The sequence below is a fragment of the Pan troglodytes genome, chromosome 6, assembly GCF_028858775.2.
Source record: "Pan troglodytes isolate AG18354 chromosome 6, NHGRI_mPanTro3-v2.0_pri, whole genome shotgun sequence".
Lineage (NCBI taxonomy): Eukaryota > Metazoa > Chordata > Mammalia > Primates > Hominidae > Pan > Pan troglodytes.
In genome coordinates, this window is record NC_072404.2 from 120,437,975 (window position 1) to 120,454,378 (window position 16,404).

The window sequence follows — 16,404 nt, forward strand, 5'->3', positions numbered from 1 at the left end:
ATCATTCCGGATGACTACCATTTTATACCAAATGTTGCCATGAGATTTCAGTGCAAGTACTTGAATTTGTGTCAGATGTTTATGTTATAAACACACAGAGAGATACAGTTTATTGTGAAGTTTTTCTAAATCCACACCTCCAAAGGAAAATCTGGCTCTATCTATTACAGGGGTTTAGACATTACTTGCTTTTGAGAGACTGCTTACATGAATAAACACTATTCCTGAAGTCTGACCTTTACATGCTACTTGAAGATTCCACCTGCCATGTTTTCCTGTCTTTTTGCATATGCATGGGGTGTTTGTCTTCCTCCAGCATTACTGGGTTTTTCCTATATATTATTTGTAGTAAATTTCTTTTACTAGGGTAATAGGTTCTGTCTCCTCTAGCAAAATTAGTGATTTATTTAAAACGGTGTCATTGGGCTTGTACATAGAACCACTCTATTGGAAGTTTGAATTATTGTGAACTAAAGTTATAAAACAATTTTTAAGGAGCTTCAGACAGAGTATTTGTAGTTGTACTTGAGAGCAAATTCTGAACAAGTAAGTAGTGTAATGTATCTGTGTAAGGCATTATAGTTGAGAAAATGCATTTTCACATCCTTTATAACATTTGAACTTCATATTGCTGGGAAGAAGGTAAAGCAAATATCCTTATTCCCACTTTACATATAAAAAACCTCAAGTTCAGAGAGGTCAATATGGCATTCCTTCTACTGGAGAAAATGCCTCGTTATAAAAGAGTTTGGAAGAAAAAATAATAGATGCATGACAGAAGATTGTTAGCAGAGCACAAAAATAATTGTGTGAAAAGTAATAACAATACAGTAAATAAGTGCTTCATGAATCCTAAAATTATGGAGTTGAAGCAGTCAAGAAAGGACTCTTTTAAGAATACTTGAAATAAACCTTGAAAAATGTGTTGAAATTAAGGAGTAAGGGTTAAGAGTTATTCTACAAATAGGGGTTTAGAAATGCCCAGGACATCTTTGTGAGTGGGAGGAAAAGCGATAGACTACTATTCTTGCTGGCACCCAGTGTATAGAGATTCTAAATGTAAGATAAAAATGCTTGGACAGCTTTTTTATTTCCACTTTTTAGTATGGAAATGCAGATATATACATGACAGTATGTAAAACAGAATAGTAATCCCAGTTGGCCGTTACTTAGCTTCAACAGTATTCAAAGTTTTGCCAATCTTGTTTCATCTGTCTTTGAGTTGTTTTTTTTGTTTGTTTTTGTTTTGATACAGAGTCTCACTCTGTCAACCCAGGCTGGAGTACAGTGACATGATCATAGCTCACTGCATCTTCAACTTGCCTGTCTCAGGTGATCCTTTTGCTTCAGCCTCCTGAGTGGCTGAAGCCTAGGACTATAGGTGTGAGCCACCATGCCCAGCTAATTTTTTCATTTTTTGATAGAGGTGGGATCTTGCTGTGTTGCCCAGACTGGTCATGAACTTCTGGCCTCAAGTAATCCTCCCTTTTGGCCCCCAAAAGTGCTGTGATCGTAAGCGTGAGCCACTGCGCCCAGCCTCTTAAGTATTTTAAAACAAATTCCCATTTCTCTCATGTATTATTTCACCCATGTATTATTCAGTATCTATCACTAACAGTTGAGGACTTTTTTGTTCTGCTACAGTACTATTATATAACAAAATTAACATAAAATATCCAGTTCATCTTCAAATTTTCTCACTCGTCTCAAAAATCTTTTTGTGATGTGTTCAAATTGGGATCCGATCAAAATTCACACATTGCATTTGCTTGAAATGTCTCTTGAATCTCTCTTCATCTATAACAACCCCCTCTTTTAAAATTTGTTTTCCTTTGTGCTGTAGACCTGGTGAAGAAACTGGAAAATTCAGCCTATGGAAGTTTTAACATTCTGGAGTTGGCTGATTGCCTCCTTCTGGTGTCATGTAATATTCTACTTCCCCCATATTTCTGATAAACTGGTATTTGGATTTAGAGATATAATTAGCTTCGAGTTCTGTTCTTTTCCTTTTTTCTTTTTCTATTTTTCTTTTCAGTATGATATTTTATAGGTGGGACTGTGTGCTTCCTATCACATAGCATTAGGAGAGGCAAATAAAGCTTGGTTGTCTAACTCCTAATGATGATATTAATGATCAACAGATTCAGGTGTTGTCATCTTATCTACCTATCAACCTTTTACCTAAGAGTCTTAGCATCCATGGTTATTTGTTGCCTAGATATATAACCTCTTAAGGGTTGCAGTTTAGTTATTTTTCTAATTTATTTATTCCTTCTGCATTTTTTAGCTGTTGGGGAATTTCTAAAAGAAGCAGTCAGCACCTAAGTATTGGCTTATGTATTAACAACAGAATATACTTATATTTTAGTTTTAGAGCTGAGTTGCATGTTAGAATCCCCTTTTACGCATTTCGGTTGTTCTACTTGATGGAAACAGAATTCAGAGTTTTGAAAAGGTGACTTCATCTACAAATTATGGTGGTTTTGACCATACCTTATTGCTTATATATTGGGAATAATTTCATTACCTGCTACTAGGTTGGTGCAAAAGTAATTGCAGTTTATTTTTGACCATTTTGAAAATTTTGAACATTTTGAATTCTTGGAGTATGCAATGAATATCTTTTGGGAAATTTCCCATGGATAAAGAGAAAATCTTTTTTGGATTCAGTGATTTTAGAACATATACATACTTCCTGCTGACAGGCTAAAAGAAAAAAAGAACATACAAAGCAGTATATGAATGAGTATAAACCACTATATAAGCTCTTCACTCTCTAACTGAAGAGTAAGATATCAAAATTATGTATGTGAAATCTCATTTTTCTATAGAATGAACACTGCATCATGGATTATGTTTTGATACATAATTATATAAACACTTCTGTAAATAATTATGAAGTATAACACTTAGAAATGTAACACTTCTGTCCTTACATTTGGGAAGAAGGAAAAAGAAATTCATGCTAGTTTTGCTGTTGGACCTCAAACTGCAAAAGTTATGGCCGCTACTCCAAAATATCCAAGTTTTGCCCACACCTTTTAGTAACATGTTTTGCAGAGTTTGATCTAAATTTTTAAGAGTGAATCTTTGTGCTCTGGCCACCGTTCCTGCATGTTGCTTTAATAATAGTACTGTAAATCGTTGCTAAAACTTCACTTCTTCCTTCTGTGTAATTTTTAAAGAATTTAAAAAGTGTCACTGTTGTAATCAAAGGCAGTTTGGTAGTATCAGTTTTATGTACATTTACCCTTTTGTTCAGCAATTGTACCTACAGGAACTCATGTTATAGAAATACTACCATTTATGCAGAAAAGATAAATGGATGTACATTTGCAGTAATACTTTTAATAGTGACAAATAGAAATAATGTCAATATTTACCCATAGGGGAAATTGTTAAATAAATTTATATTCATATAATGAAATAAGCAATTATTACCAAGAATAAAGTATATATGTTGACATTTAAAGATGGAAAAAGTAAATCATGAATACATATATTTTCAGATTTTAAAAAGCAAAAATTGTGTAGATATAATGATGCATAGAAAAGTTTAGAGAAAGATACATGGCAATATTAACATGAGAATGTTTGGGAGTTGGGTGGAGACATGGTCTTTCATTTTCTTATTACTGCTATATTTAGATTTTCTACAATTAGCATGTATTAATTTTGAAATTAAGAAACATTTCTTTTAAAATAATGAATAAGTGAATTCTTAATGTAACAGCATAGACGTTAGCTGAATATTGATTTTCTTGTTTTTTTTTTTTTTTTGGAGACAGAGTCTTAACTCTGTTGCCCAGGCTGGAGTGCAGTAGCGCAGTCTGGGCTCACTGCAACCTCTGCCACCTGGGTTCAAGCGATTCTCCTGCCTCAGCCCCCAAGTAGCTGGGATTACAGGTGCCTGCCATCACCCCTGGCTACTTATTGTATTTTTAGTAGAGATGGGGTTTCACCATCTTGGCCAGGCTGGTCTTGAACTCCTGACCTTGTGATCCACCCGCCTCGGCCTCCCAAAGTGCTGGGATTACAGGTGAATATTGGTTTTCAAAGTACAGTCATGCACACATAACAACGTTTCAGTCAACACCAGACCACATAATACAATGGTGGTCCCATAAGATTATATTGGAGGTGCCGTCTACACGTGTACCATTTTTTATCTTTTTTATTGTTTTTTTACTGTACATGTTTTTTTCTCTTTTTAGAGACAGAGTCTCATTCTGTTGCCCAGGCTAGAGTGCAGTGACATGATCATAGCTCACTGTAACCTCAAACTTCTAGGCCCAAACAGTTCTCCCACCTCAACCTCCCAAGTAGCTAGGACTACAGACGTGTGCCAACACGCTTGGCTAGTTTTTTTTTTAATTTTTAATGTCTGTATAGAAAGTCTTGCTATCTTACCCAAGCTACTCCTGAACTCCAGGCTTCAAGTGACCTTCCTGTCTCAGACTCCCAAAGTGTTGAGATCATAGGCATGAGCCACTACACCCAGCCCTTATTTTCTATGTTTAGATGTGTTTAGATACAGAATACTTAGCATTGTGTTACCTACAATATTCAGTGCATTGTGTTACCTACGATATTCAGCGCATAACATGCTGTATAGGTTTGTAGCCTAGGAGCAATAGTTATGCCATTTAGCCTAGGTGTATAGTAGGCTATACCATCTAGGTTTGTGTAAAGTACACTCTGTCATGTTCACACAACGGTGAAATCACCTAATGATGTATTTCTCAGAATGTATCTCCAATTTTAAGCAAAGCATGACTGTATTCAGAACATAATGGAGACTCTTCACAATCTCCTTTAGAACCATTAGATAACCTCAGTTTATATCTCCTCTTTTTGCTGATTCTGGCACACAGCGCTTACAACAGCAGCCACTGAGAGCTAAATTGAGACTTCGTGAAGGGATGACAGTATATTAAGAAGCAGTTGACTGTAAAAAATGCTTTTTATGCTGCTAGTCTCATGACTAATCAGAATATAACCACTAAATATCCTTAAACTAAATAATAGTGCAAATAGTACTAAGTTCTAATGTAAAGTTTTAATAGGAGGTAGGATAAAGATTGTCATGAAAAATTTTTCAAGTGATGTTATAGTTTTGTAAAATAAAGGCACAGAAACAAATCATGTTATTGAGTATTTGCAAGGGAGAGATTAATTTTAGTGTGAACTGACCTCAGATGTAGGTTCACAACCTTGTTGATCAGTAGGAATTAACCAAGTAGAGCTCAGGAGGATTGGTAAGAGTAAAGAAGTTGGGAAAGTGATGTATGTAAAATGCTAGGCCAGGGAGCTTGTAAGTCAACAACAGTGGGCAAATTGTATCAGTAGTTGATCAGTCTCCATCATCTAAGACCAGAATTGCTCATCTTACAGATAGCTGTTTATGTTTTTTTTCAGGTATAAATCCTGGTTTATTTTGAAACTTCCTATTCCTTAAGTTTACTGACATTTCCAAGGCTTTATTATATTAATATCTGGTCACACTCAACACATGCATATATTTTTGAACACTGAAATGCATACTTCAGTTCCATTTGAGGTCCATATAGATTCTGTGTGTTTTAGTCTTGCTTAAATTATTTCTACTACTTCTTTGCACCCCTTTGCTAGTTTTCTCAGTGCCGTAGGGTTTATTAAATAATAATTGGCCTCTAGTAATTTTTTTTAATGAGAGAGAGGGAAACTATATTTGAACTTGGATTGGGACATTTATTTTACTTAAACATAAGTTTGCTTATGACACATAATCTAGATGGGATATATCTTATCTATAGTGTATCCACCTGCTGTAAGTAGATACTGTATTTGTATAGCCAATATTTTGCTGTAAGTACTTTATCATTTTAATTAAATTGATTAAGAGGAAAAAAAAGAATGGAATTCTCTTTGATGCAACTTTTTCCCCCCAGACCAGAATCCGTAGAAGCTAGCCCTGTGGTAGTTGAGAAATCCAACAGTTATCCCCACCAGTTATATACCAGCAGCTCACATCATTCACACAGTTACATTGGTTTGCCCTATGCGGTAAGTGTTAAACACTTCTTTGAAAAAACATTTTTAAATTTAGAGATTGAAAGTAGATGCATGTGATACTGTGCTTGAAACGGCATGTTTGAAAAGCATGGTTGTTTCATACTATCAAAATAATTAGGCGTTTAATTTTTCATTAACCATTAAGCGATTAAAGTTCTATAAAAGTGAACTGTTTCTCTTATTATTTTGCAATTTATGCTGTTAATAGTTTGATATTATATTTCTTTACTTCCTAAAAGAATGCAGATAAGGTTGTATTGTACTACCTACTATTAATTTTGAATTATATAGTAATTAATTTTGTTTTAATTTTTTGATTTTTAGTTTTTGAATTATATAGTAATTTATATAGTAAATTTTATAGTTACCATTTATTGAGCCCTTGTTATGTGTCAGACATATATTATTTAATCATTAAAAACAATTTCATGAGATGTAGTTTTCATCTTTTATTTCATAGGTGAGAAAATGAAAGCCTATCTAACTTATTAAATATTGCATATCTAGTAAGAGGCAGCATTTAGATTCAAATGTAATTACATAACAACACATTTATGATACTATGAGGTAGAATTATGAGATATTTACTACTTGGACCAGAATAAAAATTACTAAATTTAAAAAACTATACTATATGTTTTATAGTGATAAATATGTCTTGTTTTATTATTCTTTAGGCTCCATATTTCTGAGATGTGTGTTTTTCTTTTTCTTTTTTTTTTTTTTTAACACTTCTATTCTCACATCTTAATACCTTCTTTCATCTTGGAGGTGGAGCTATGTATGTGACCATAGGAATGTGAAGATATCTTATGATTTGGTAGGGAGGGAATGAAATTTGGATGTGAATGTGACCACTCCCACTTGGTAGATAGATATATTCACTTACTGCTGTGGTTTAATAACTGGCTTCACCAAGTCATTTTTTTAATGGTATTAAGGAAGGAATGAGCCAGTCTCATATCTCTTGAGTATTGAAATTAAGGGTTGAATTTTATTTAAGTTGCTTGGTTTATATCATTGTTGAAATTAAATAATATTGTGCTATATTTGTGTTTAATTATTCAGGACCATAATTATGGTGCTCGTCCTCCTCCGACACCTCCGGCTTCCCCTCCTCCATCAGTCCTTATTAGCAAAAATGAAGTAGGCATATTTACCACTCCTAATTTTGATGAAACTTCCAGTGCTACTACAATCAGCACATCTGAGGATGGAAGTTATGGTACTGATGTAACCAGGTGCATATGTGGTTTTACACATGATGATGGATACATGATCTGTTGTGACAAATGCAGGTAAAATATTTTACACCATTATTTTATTTTTCTTGAATGCTGATAACCTTTGGTAATGTTGGAAAAGATAACTAAAGTCACTTTCAAGGCAATTAATGGATACATATTTTAAGTGGGACTTCTACTATTGATGCAGTCCTAGAAAAAGCCTCCTATGTGAAAAAAGAGTTTACTAGAAATCCCTGTTGTTAACTGAGTAATAGACAGTCAGTTCTGAACTTTTTTCATGTAGGATCACATTTTTCTGTTCACTTAGTTCAGTAGTAGTACAAGTACATAAACATAGCAGTAGACAAGATAGAAATGAGAGAATTTAGTCTTTTGTATTTCCTTTGGAATAATTTGTGCTTAGTCAACTGTGATTTTCCAGTTTGCGGAAATTAAACATTTTGATTGATGTTTGTTTGACCTGACTCTCTCACCTCCTTTTGACTTGAACCTTGCAGCACTCTGGAGTCTCCTTGAACCAGAACCACAGTCTCCCCTCCCCCAACCCTGGTTCAGCCACCAAGAAAGGCCTCCTCCCCTAGAGAAGGTGTGATTGGGACAGAAAGTGGGGTTTTGTATCATTTTTTTTTCCTGTTTTTTTTTTTTTTTTTTTTTTTTGACTGGGGGGAAGGATTTGGGGAGGATGAAGAGGGAACAGTAGGATTTCAGCCTGAAAGTTACTGAGTTTATCCCCTGCATAGGGTGGGAAGCGGAGAGTACTTACGCAGTGCATTGTAGAGAGCAAGAAAGTTGGGGAGCTTTACAGAATTTCCTGGGTCTGGTCATTATGGTGTTGCTTAATTATTTGATGTGATGCAGTATGGCATATACCCATATTTGAATGTAAGTATAAAAATGGACCCTAAAGCCAAGTATTACTTTGAATTACTTGTAATATTATCCCCATCTATTAGATTAGGTGATTAGGAGTTGAATATTATTGATACAAACATGCAGTTAGCATTATGTTTCAAAAAGTTTGTTTACTCTTGCCAAAAAATGAGAAATTCAAATATTAAATGGAATGTAAAATTTGATATTTTTATGGAAAGTTGTAATATTAACACTTTGAGTTTATCTTAATAATAAAAACATATTGTAGTACCTTTCCAAATGTAAAAATAAACTTTCATTACCTGTAATACATTCTACCATGAATAATGACTTCAGTAAATTTATTTAGGAGGTAAATTAAAAAACTAAAAATAACTTCAGTGACACTTTGCTTTCCTCATAGTAGAAAATGTCAAATCATATTGTAGCCAGTCGTATAGAAAAGCTTTCTCTTGGCTGATTTTGTCTAATGTGATAAATTACATACTTTGGTATGTAATTTTTATTTTAATACATAATCTTAGCAGTGTTCTTCTTTTGATATAATGGCGATGGTCTATATATAAGATACAGTTATCTCTATTAGCGAATAGTAAAATTGTCCTCAGGAGTTTTTATATCCATCTACAAATTATTGAAGGACCAGTTCACAGTTTTTGGATTATTCAAGTTATTTGCTTCTCAGAGAGTACTTTTTGTTATGACTCTAATATTTGTTACTCTGTTTTTCTGTTGCTCAGCCTGTAGTCTCCTGGAAGGCTCTATTCTAACTTTACGTTGGCTCATTATTTTTACATGTTCCTACTACTTATACTCATCTCTTTGAAGTCTGACATCCACAGCTCTGATAATTTATTCATATTCTAGCTTTGTTTCTTCTGTTGTCTGCATGACATCATTACTTGCCCCACAAATTTAATTTAATTTGTTATTCTAACCCTTGTCATTTGTGCTACTTTTCTTTTTCACATCTTTTTTCCACTTTGATGTATATTTCACATTCTGTCAGTTCTTGCCCCAACATTCTCAGTTGAAAAGTAAAGAACAACACAGTAGCAGTTAGTTTGGAACAGTAGTCCCTCCTTTCCCTGGGGTATATGTTCCAAGACGCCCAGTAGATGCCTGAAACTGCAGAGAGTACTGAACCCTACAGTACTTTGTTTTTTCCTATACATAAATACCTATGATAAAGTTTAATTTATAAAGTAGATGCAGTAAGAGCTTAACAACAATTGTAACAGCATACTGTAATAGAAGTAAATGTGGTCTTTGTCTCTCTCCTTCTCTCTCTTTCCTTCTGCCCCCCTCTCTCCCTCTTCCTGAAAATGTCTTAATATTTTCAGACTGTGGTTGAACACAGGTAAATGAAACCACGAAAAGCAAACCATGGATAAGGGGGAAGCTACTGTAGTTATATATTAGAAGTAGTTTATTCTTATGTAAGGAATAACTAAGACTTTTTGGAGTCAGGCATATATATCAACTTTAGACAAATTAGTCTTGGCAATAAAATACAATAGTAACAAATTGAGAAATTTGCCTCAAACTGGTCCATGTATTCTGTTAAAAGTAATTAGGTTTAATCTCTGTCCTCATAGAATGCCTCTTACATTCTTTAACTTATTTTTCTCTGGCGTTAATTCTGGTTCTGCCCTCCTTTAACTCAAGTGTGGAATGTTGGAAATGCCTCTTTAGTTGGTCTTTCTGCTTGCAGTTTCTTCTTTGAATTAATAATACCTGCCACCAAAGCACCTGTAAAAAATTGTTACCTGTTGACAGAGGAAATTTACACATGTCTGCACATTCCAAGTCCTAAGTAATCTGACTGTACTTCATTAATCCAATTTTAACCTCCTCCTATTTCTCAAAATGAATATTTCTCTTCATATATGTTGAGCGCCTTGTGGCCACTTTCTCTTCATATCTGATAAATGATATTTGATAAATGTTGCTACACTGATAGCTTACTATTTCCCAAACGAGGTTCGAGTCAAGTTCATTATTCTCCAAGGTGCTTTTCTCATTAATTACAAATAGTGTGGCCATCTTTACATTGTGATTTCTAATAATATTTGTAGAATAAATTATACATTTTATATTTTAAAATTGTATCTGCTTTAAAAATTTACGTATCCTATATTTGTCCTCTTGCTTTTGCATCTCAAAATTTTATCGCCTTGAAGACACGTTTCTATGAATTTCTCAGAGTACCATTTAGGAGTACTAAGCTCAAAGTAGGTGCTTATTAAATGATAGTTAAATGGAATATCAAATCTTAATTTAAGGATGACTTAAATAATATTACATATGTTCTGTTTTTTTTTAAGCGTTTGGCAACATATTGACTGCATGGGGATTGATAGGCAGCATATTCCTGATACATATCTATGTGAACGTTGTCAGCCTAGGTAAGTTGCACATATCTGATAACATTGCCAGTAATTTTACTGAGGTAATACTAGTTAACAGAAATTCCTTTATGAATTCGAGTTAAAAAATTAATGAATCACAGCCGGGCATGGTGGCTCATGCCTGTAGTGCCAACTACTTGGGAGGCTGAGGCAGGAAGATTGCTTGAGCACCGGAGTTTGAGGCTGCAGTGAGCTTTGATTGTGCCACTGCACTCCAGCCTGGGTGACAGAGTAAAACCCAGTCTCTTTTGAAAAAAAAAAAAAAAAAAAGAGAAAAAGAAAAAAGGAGAATTAATGGATCACTGTGTTTCATCGATTCTAACATACGCTTTTCCATTTTTATGTGTATTCTTACTATTATTTTTGTATTCTGACAACTCTAAAATCAGGAAAATATCTATCAATAGTGTGTCATAGTTTATAGGGTTTTTACTTTATTAATGATGCATAAAATAATAGTGCATCTTCTACCTGATGGCATCTTTTTTAACTGGAATGCGCTATATTAAAGAGTTACTAGATGAATACTCCCTTAGTTAAAGAATTTAGTAGATCTATCATTCTTCCTGTTTGTAATTTTTTTCCCCACATTTCTTTTTTGTTTTTTAAAATCTTTTTATTATGGACATTTCAAACTTACGTAAAAATAAAATAATACATAATAAACTCACATTTCCACCACCCTACCTCAGTAATTATCGACATTCTTGTCCCATCTATACTGCCATGTGTTTCTTCTCCCTTTACATGTTGTTTTAAGGCAACTCCCAGATATCATATTATTTCATCCATGTATATTTCAGTATATATGTATTTGTGTGTATATATATTTCAGAATATGTCTGTCAATTCTTTTTACAAAAATAATTACAAACCGTCTGGGCAAGGTGGCTCAGGCCTGTAATCCCAGCACTTTGGGAGGCCGAGGTAGGTAGATCATGAGAGCCCAGGAGTTCGAGACCAGCTTGGGAAACATGGTGAAACCCTGTCTCTCCTAAAAATACAGAAGATGAGCCAGGCGTGGTGTCACACATCTGTAGTCCTAGCTGCTTGGGAGGCTGAGGTGGGAGGATAGCCTGAGCCTGTGAGCTCGAGGCTGCAGTGAGGCATGGTCATGCCACTGTGCCCCGGCTTAGATGACAGAGTGAGAGCCTGTTTCAAAAAAACAAAAAACCGCAAAGCCATTATTGTACATGGAACAAAATCTCTGGCTCACCCAGCCATTGTTATGATATTGATTGGTTGATATTCATCTCTCAAGTTTCTAAACCTACTCCTCCCTCCCTACCATCCCTGGTTACCATTACAGTGTGCATGTTTAGGGAACTCAGCTGTTTGTCCTGATGAGTTTTGCCAGTTGTATTCCCATGATTTCACAAGTTTCCCTGTTCTATTTCTGTAAGAAGGTGTTTATGTCTATAGGCTTGATCAGATTTAGGTTCAATTTCTTTTTTTTTTTTTATAAGACTATTTTCATAGTTAGACTGTGTTGTCTTATCAGGTGGCACATGATTTCTGGTTGTCTCATGATGGAAGCCAGTGATAGTCCTTAGATCCACTAATTTATTAGGGGTTGCAAATTAGTGATATGTTAATTCTGTTGTTCATTACTTATCAGCTGGAATATTTTTATTGGAACAAACTTCTCTTTTTTTTTTTAAGACAGGATCTCACATTGTCGAACAGGCTACGTGTGACCACAGCTCACTGCAGCCTCAGCCTCCTGGGTTCAGGTGATTCTCCCATCCTTCCACCTCAGCTTGCCAAGTAGCTGGGACTACAGGCATCGCCACCATGCCTGACTAGTTGTGTTTTTTTTTTTTTTTTTTTGTAGGCACAGGGTTTCACCATGTTGTCCAGGCTGGTCTAGAACTCTTGGGCTCAAGCAATCTTCCCACCTCGGCCTCCCAAAGTGTTGGGATTACAGGCGAGAGCCACCTTGCCCGGCCATGTCTCTATGTTAACTATTCGGTTCTCTTAAGATATATTTCATTGAGGAAAGGCTGGATAAATGCTTCTTGAGTCTTAGCCTTTATTTACTGGTTTTCAGAATAATGAAAAATTAAGTATCATTATGACCTCATGGATTTAAACCATAGTGGATGTCAGTCTATTGCAGTTATTACCCTTATTGATGCTTAAATTTCATTCCATTTCTGGTCAGTAGGAACCTCTTCAAGCTGGTTATCAAGTCCTTTAAACAATACCCTAGTGGTACTTCATGGCAAAGAAGATATCTGGTGTGACAAGATGTCTCAGGCTTATCCTGCACTTCTGTGCCCCAAATTCAGAGTTGGCTTTCAAGACCAGAATTGGAGAGCTAGTCATGCCCTTTCCTACTAGATTGGTCGCTGTTCCTAGTCTTTTTAGTAGACAAAGCTAGGAAGTATGTTTCATCTGTTTCTTTAAGATAAAATACATGAGTTTATACTGATAATTGTAATTGAAATTTAGGAATACAAGTTTTTATGTAGCTGTTTCATGTTTATCTCCTTTTATTCTAGTTGTCAACAATACAGAGAATAATGTAATTAGAATATCTCACAATTGGTTAACTGTTTAATCCTACACAAGAATATAATAGTCTTGGAGTAACAGCACCAGCAACACTAGCACCAACAATATGATTGTGTAAAACAATTTAGAACTTTCCCCCCATAGGGCATAGTGTACGAGGGTTTTATAGTCAATATTGTGTTTTAAGTCTCTTGAAATAATTGTGTGTTTATAACACCAACTGGATACACACTTATGTTGTTTAGGTCATTAATTTTATTGATTTTTAAAAAATTTAATGTTCTGAGTTGTAGATTCACATGCAGTTGTGAAATAATGTAGAGTGAGCCTAGATATCTTTTACCTATTTTCCCCCAGTGTTAACATCTTGCATAACTATTAATACAATATCACAACTAGGATATTGGCATTAACACAGTCACTTTATAGAACATTTCTGTCACTGCCAGGAGTCATGCTACCCTTTATAGTCATACCCACCTTCTACCCCTGAACTTTGCCAACTGTTATTCTGTAATCGATTTCTATAATTTTGTCATTTCAAGAATGTTACATAAATGAAGTCATACATTTATGACTTCATTTGACCCAGTATGTCACCTTTTGGCATTGACTTTTTTATCCAGCGTGATTCCCTAGAGAGCCCTCCAATTTGTTGGATGTATCATGATTTTGTTTTTTATTGCTGATAGTATTTCATGGTATATATGTACCATAGTTTCTTTAACCTATTCACCCATTGAAGACCATTTGGGTTGTTTCCACTTTTTTGGCTATTACAAATAAAGTTTCTGTGAACATTTGTTTACAGGTTTTTGTGTGAACCTAAGTTGTTTTTCCCCCTCTCTGGGTTAAATGCCCAAGAGAACAGCAGCTTGATTATATGGTAGTTGCATGTTTAGATATTTATGATATTGTCAGACTATTTTCCGGAATGGCTATTCGATTTTATATTCCTACCAGAAATGTAGAAGTAATCAGTAATTTTTGTTTTTTAAGAATTGTTGGTTGGGCGCAGTGGCTCACAGCTATAATCCTAGCACTTTTGGAGGCTGAGGCGGGTGGATCACTTGAGGTCAGGAGTTTGAGACCAGCCTAGGCAACATGGCAAGGCACCATTGCTACCAAAAAAAATACAAAAATTAGCCAGGCATGGTGGCAGGTGCTTGTAATCCCAGCTACTCAGGAGGCTGAGGCATGAGAATTGCTTGAACCTGGGAGGCAGAGGTTGCAGTGAGCTGAGATCACACAGCTGCACTCCGCCTGTGTGAGAGAGCGGGCCTGTGTCTCAAAAAAAAAAAAAAAAAAAAAAAGCAAAGATTAGCTGGATAAGATGGTATGTGTCTGTGGTCCCAGCTCTTTGGGAGGCTGAGGCAGGAGGATTGCTTGAGCCCGGGAGGTTGAGGCTGCAGTGAGTTATGATTGTGCCACTGCACTCCAGCCTGGGCAACAGAGGGAGACCCTGTCTCAAAAACAGAATTGTTTTTTGTATTTTATTTACCTTTATAATTATGTAAGAAGTATTCTATCATTCTAAACTCAAATATAAAGCAAGTTAGACTTGAAGTCAAATATATAAAGGAAAGTATTCTGTCACTCTAAAGTCAAATATGTAAAGCAAGGTAGACAAATATATAAAGCAAGTTAAGTCTAACTCATCCCTGCTTGCTTATTATATGTAGATATGTATCTATATATTTGTATTTCCCTCCTTATTTAGGTAAGCAGTAGCATATTATACAGTCTTCACCACATTTCTTTTCTCTTAAAAATATATGCTGAAGATCACAGTAGTATGTAGACATTGACTGATAGAGCTTCAATGTACTGTATCTTTTTTTGTACTCTATTCAACTAGTTGCCTTTGTATGGACATTAGAGTTGTTTTGGTTCTTTTGTTATTATAGATAGAAGTGAGATTGTTCAGTATAGTGATAAATGTATATATAAAATTTTGTTAGATTGTCAAATTTCCTTCCAGCAGGAGCTGTGCTGTTTTTTTGTTGTTGTTTTTTGTTTTTTGTTTTTTTTGAAATGGAGTGTTGCTGTGTCACCAGGCTGCAGTGCAGTGGTACGATCTCGGCTCACTGCAACCTCCGCCTCCTGAGTTCAAGCCATTGTCATGCCTCAGCCTGCCGAGTAGCTGGACCACAGGCATGAGCCACCACACCCTGCTAATTTGTGTGTGTGTGTGTGTGTGTATGTGTGTATATATATATAATTTTTTTTATTATTTTTTTTTAAGTAGAGAACAGGGCTTCACCATCTTGGCCAGGATGTTCTCAATCTCCTGACCTCGTGATCTGCCTGCCTCGGCCTCCCAGAGTGCTGAGATTACAGGCGTGGGCCACCACGCCCGGCCTGCAGTTTTGAATTCCAAACAGTAATGGATAAGCATACCCACTTTCCCAAGCCTCACAACAGAGTGTTTGACAGACTTGCATTTTTGCCAGTTTAATTAGGTGAGAAATGGTAATCTCAGCATAGTTATGGTGTGCATTTCTCTTACGTTGAGTGAGGTGTCTCTATGTGGTTTTGTTTCCCTTTGATAGTAGTCTTTTGCCAGATAATTTTTGATGGGGTAAATATCTGATGATGAATTCAGTAAAAGTTGGTTAAAAAGTTACCATTAGGAGGCCGGGCGCGGTGGCTCACACCTGTAATCCCAGCACTTTGGGGGAGGCCCAGGCGGGTGGATCATGAGGTCAGAAGATTGAGACCATCCTGGCTAACATGGTGAAACCCTGTCTCTACTAAAAATACAAAAACAAGAGTTAGCCAGGTGTGGTGGCGGGCGCCTGTCGTCCCAGCTACTTGGGAGGCTTAGGCGGCAGAATGGCATGAACCTGGGAGTTGGAGCTTGCAGTGAGCCAAGGTCGCACCACTGAACTCCAGCTTGGCAGCCTGGGCAACAGAGCGAGACTCCGTCTCAAAAAACAAAACAAAAAACAAAAAAACTTACCATTAGGAGGGCAGTTAGTTGAGAGAGAGATGTTTATTATTCTGTGATAGCTAGGATAATTATCTGTGATGCTAGAATAAATATATTTCCTGGTAGACATTAAGGCAAGTCTGTAGAAATTCTAATAATCTAGAGCTCTTATTTTCCCACCTGAGAATAATATGTTATCTGACCTCTAAACTATATACAGTGAAAAAGTTGGGGGGGAATGTAAAAGAATTACTATGGATGATGTAGTTCATGGGTAGAGGTAGGGAGTGGGTAATGAAGTATTTCACTTAACTTAAATGCTCATGCCTATAATCCCAGCACTTTGGGAGGCCGAGGTGGGCAGATCACC

The 16,404-nt window shown here is 35.8% G+C and overlaps 1 protein-coding gene across 13 annotated transcripts in view; it reads left to right on the forward strand.

The window, feature by feature from the left end:
* Positions 1 to 16,404, forward strand: part of KMT2E (lysine methyltransferase 2E (inactive)) — a 99,498-nt gene that overhangs the window by 41,562 nt on the left and 41,532 nt on the right. For 7 of the 13 annotated variants that reach the window (XM_003318730.7, XM_009453924.5, XM_009453926.5 and 4 more), the window contains 3 exons: positions 5,931 to 6,045; positions 7,123 to 7,352; positions 10,502 to 10,582. In XM_003318730.7, the coding sequence (XP_003318778.1) occupies positions 5,931 to 6,045; positions 7,123 to 7,352; positions 10,502 to 10,582 (426 nt within the window). Of the gene's footprint in view, positions 1 to 5,930; positions 6,046 to 7,122; positions 7,353 to 7,798; positions 8,184 to 10,501; positions 10,583 to 16,404 lie in introns of all 13 variants that reach the window. The other 6 variants (XM_063815496.1, XM_063815499.1, XM_063815498.1 and 3 more) reach the window with 3 other exon arrangements.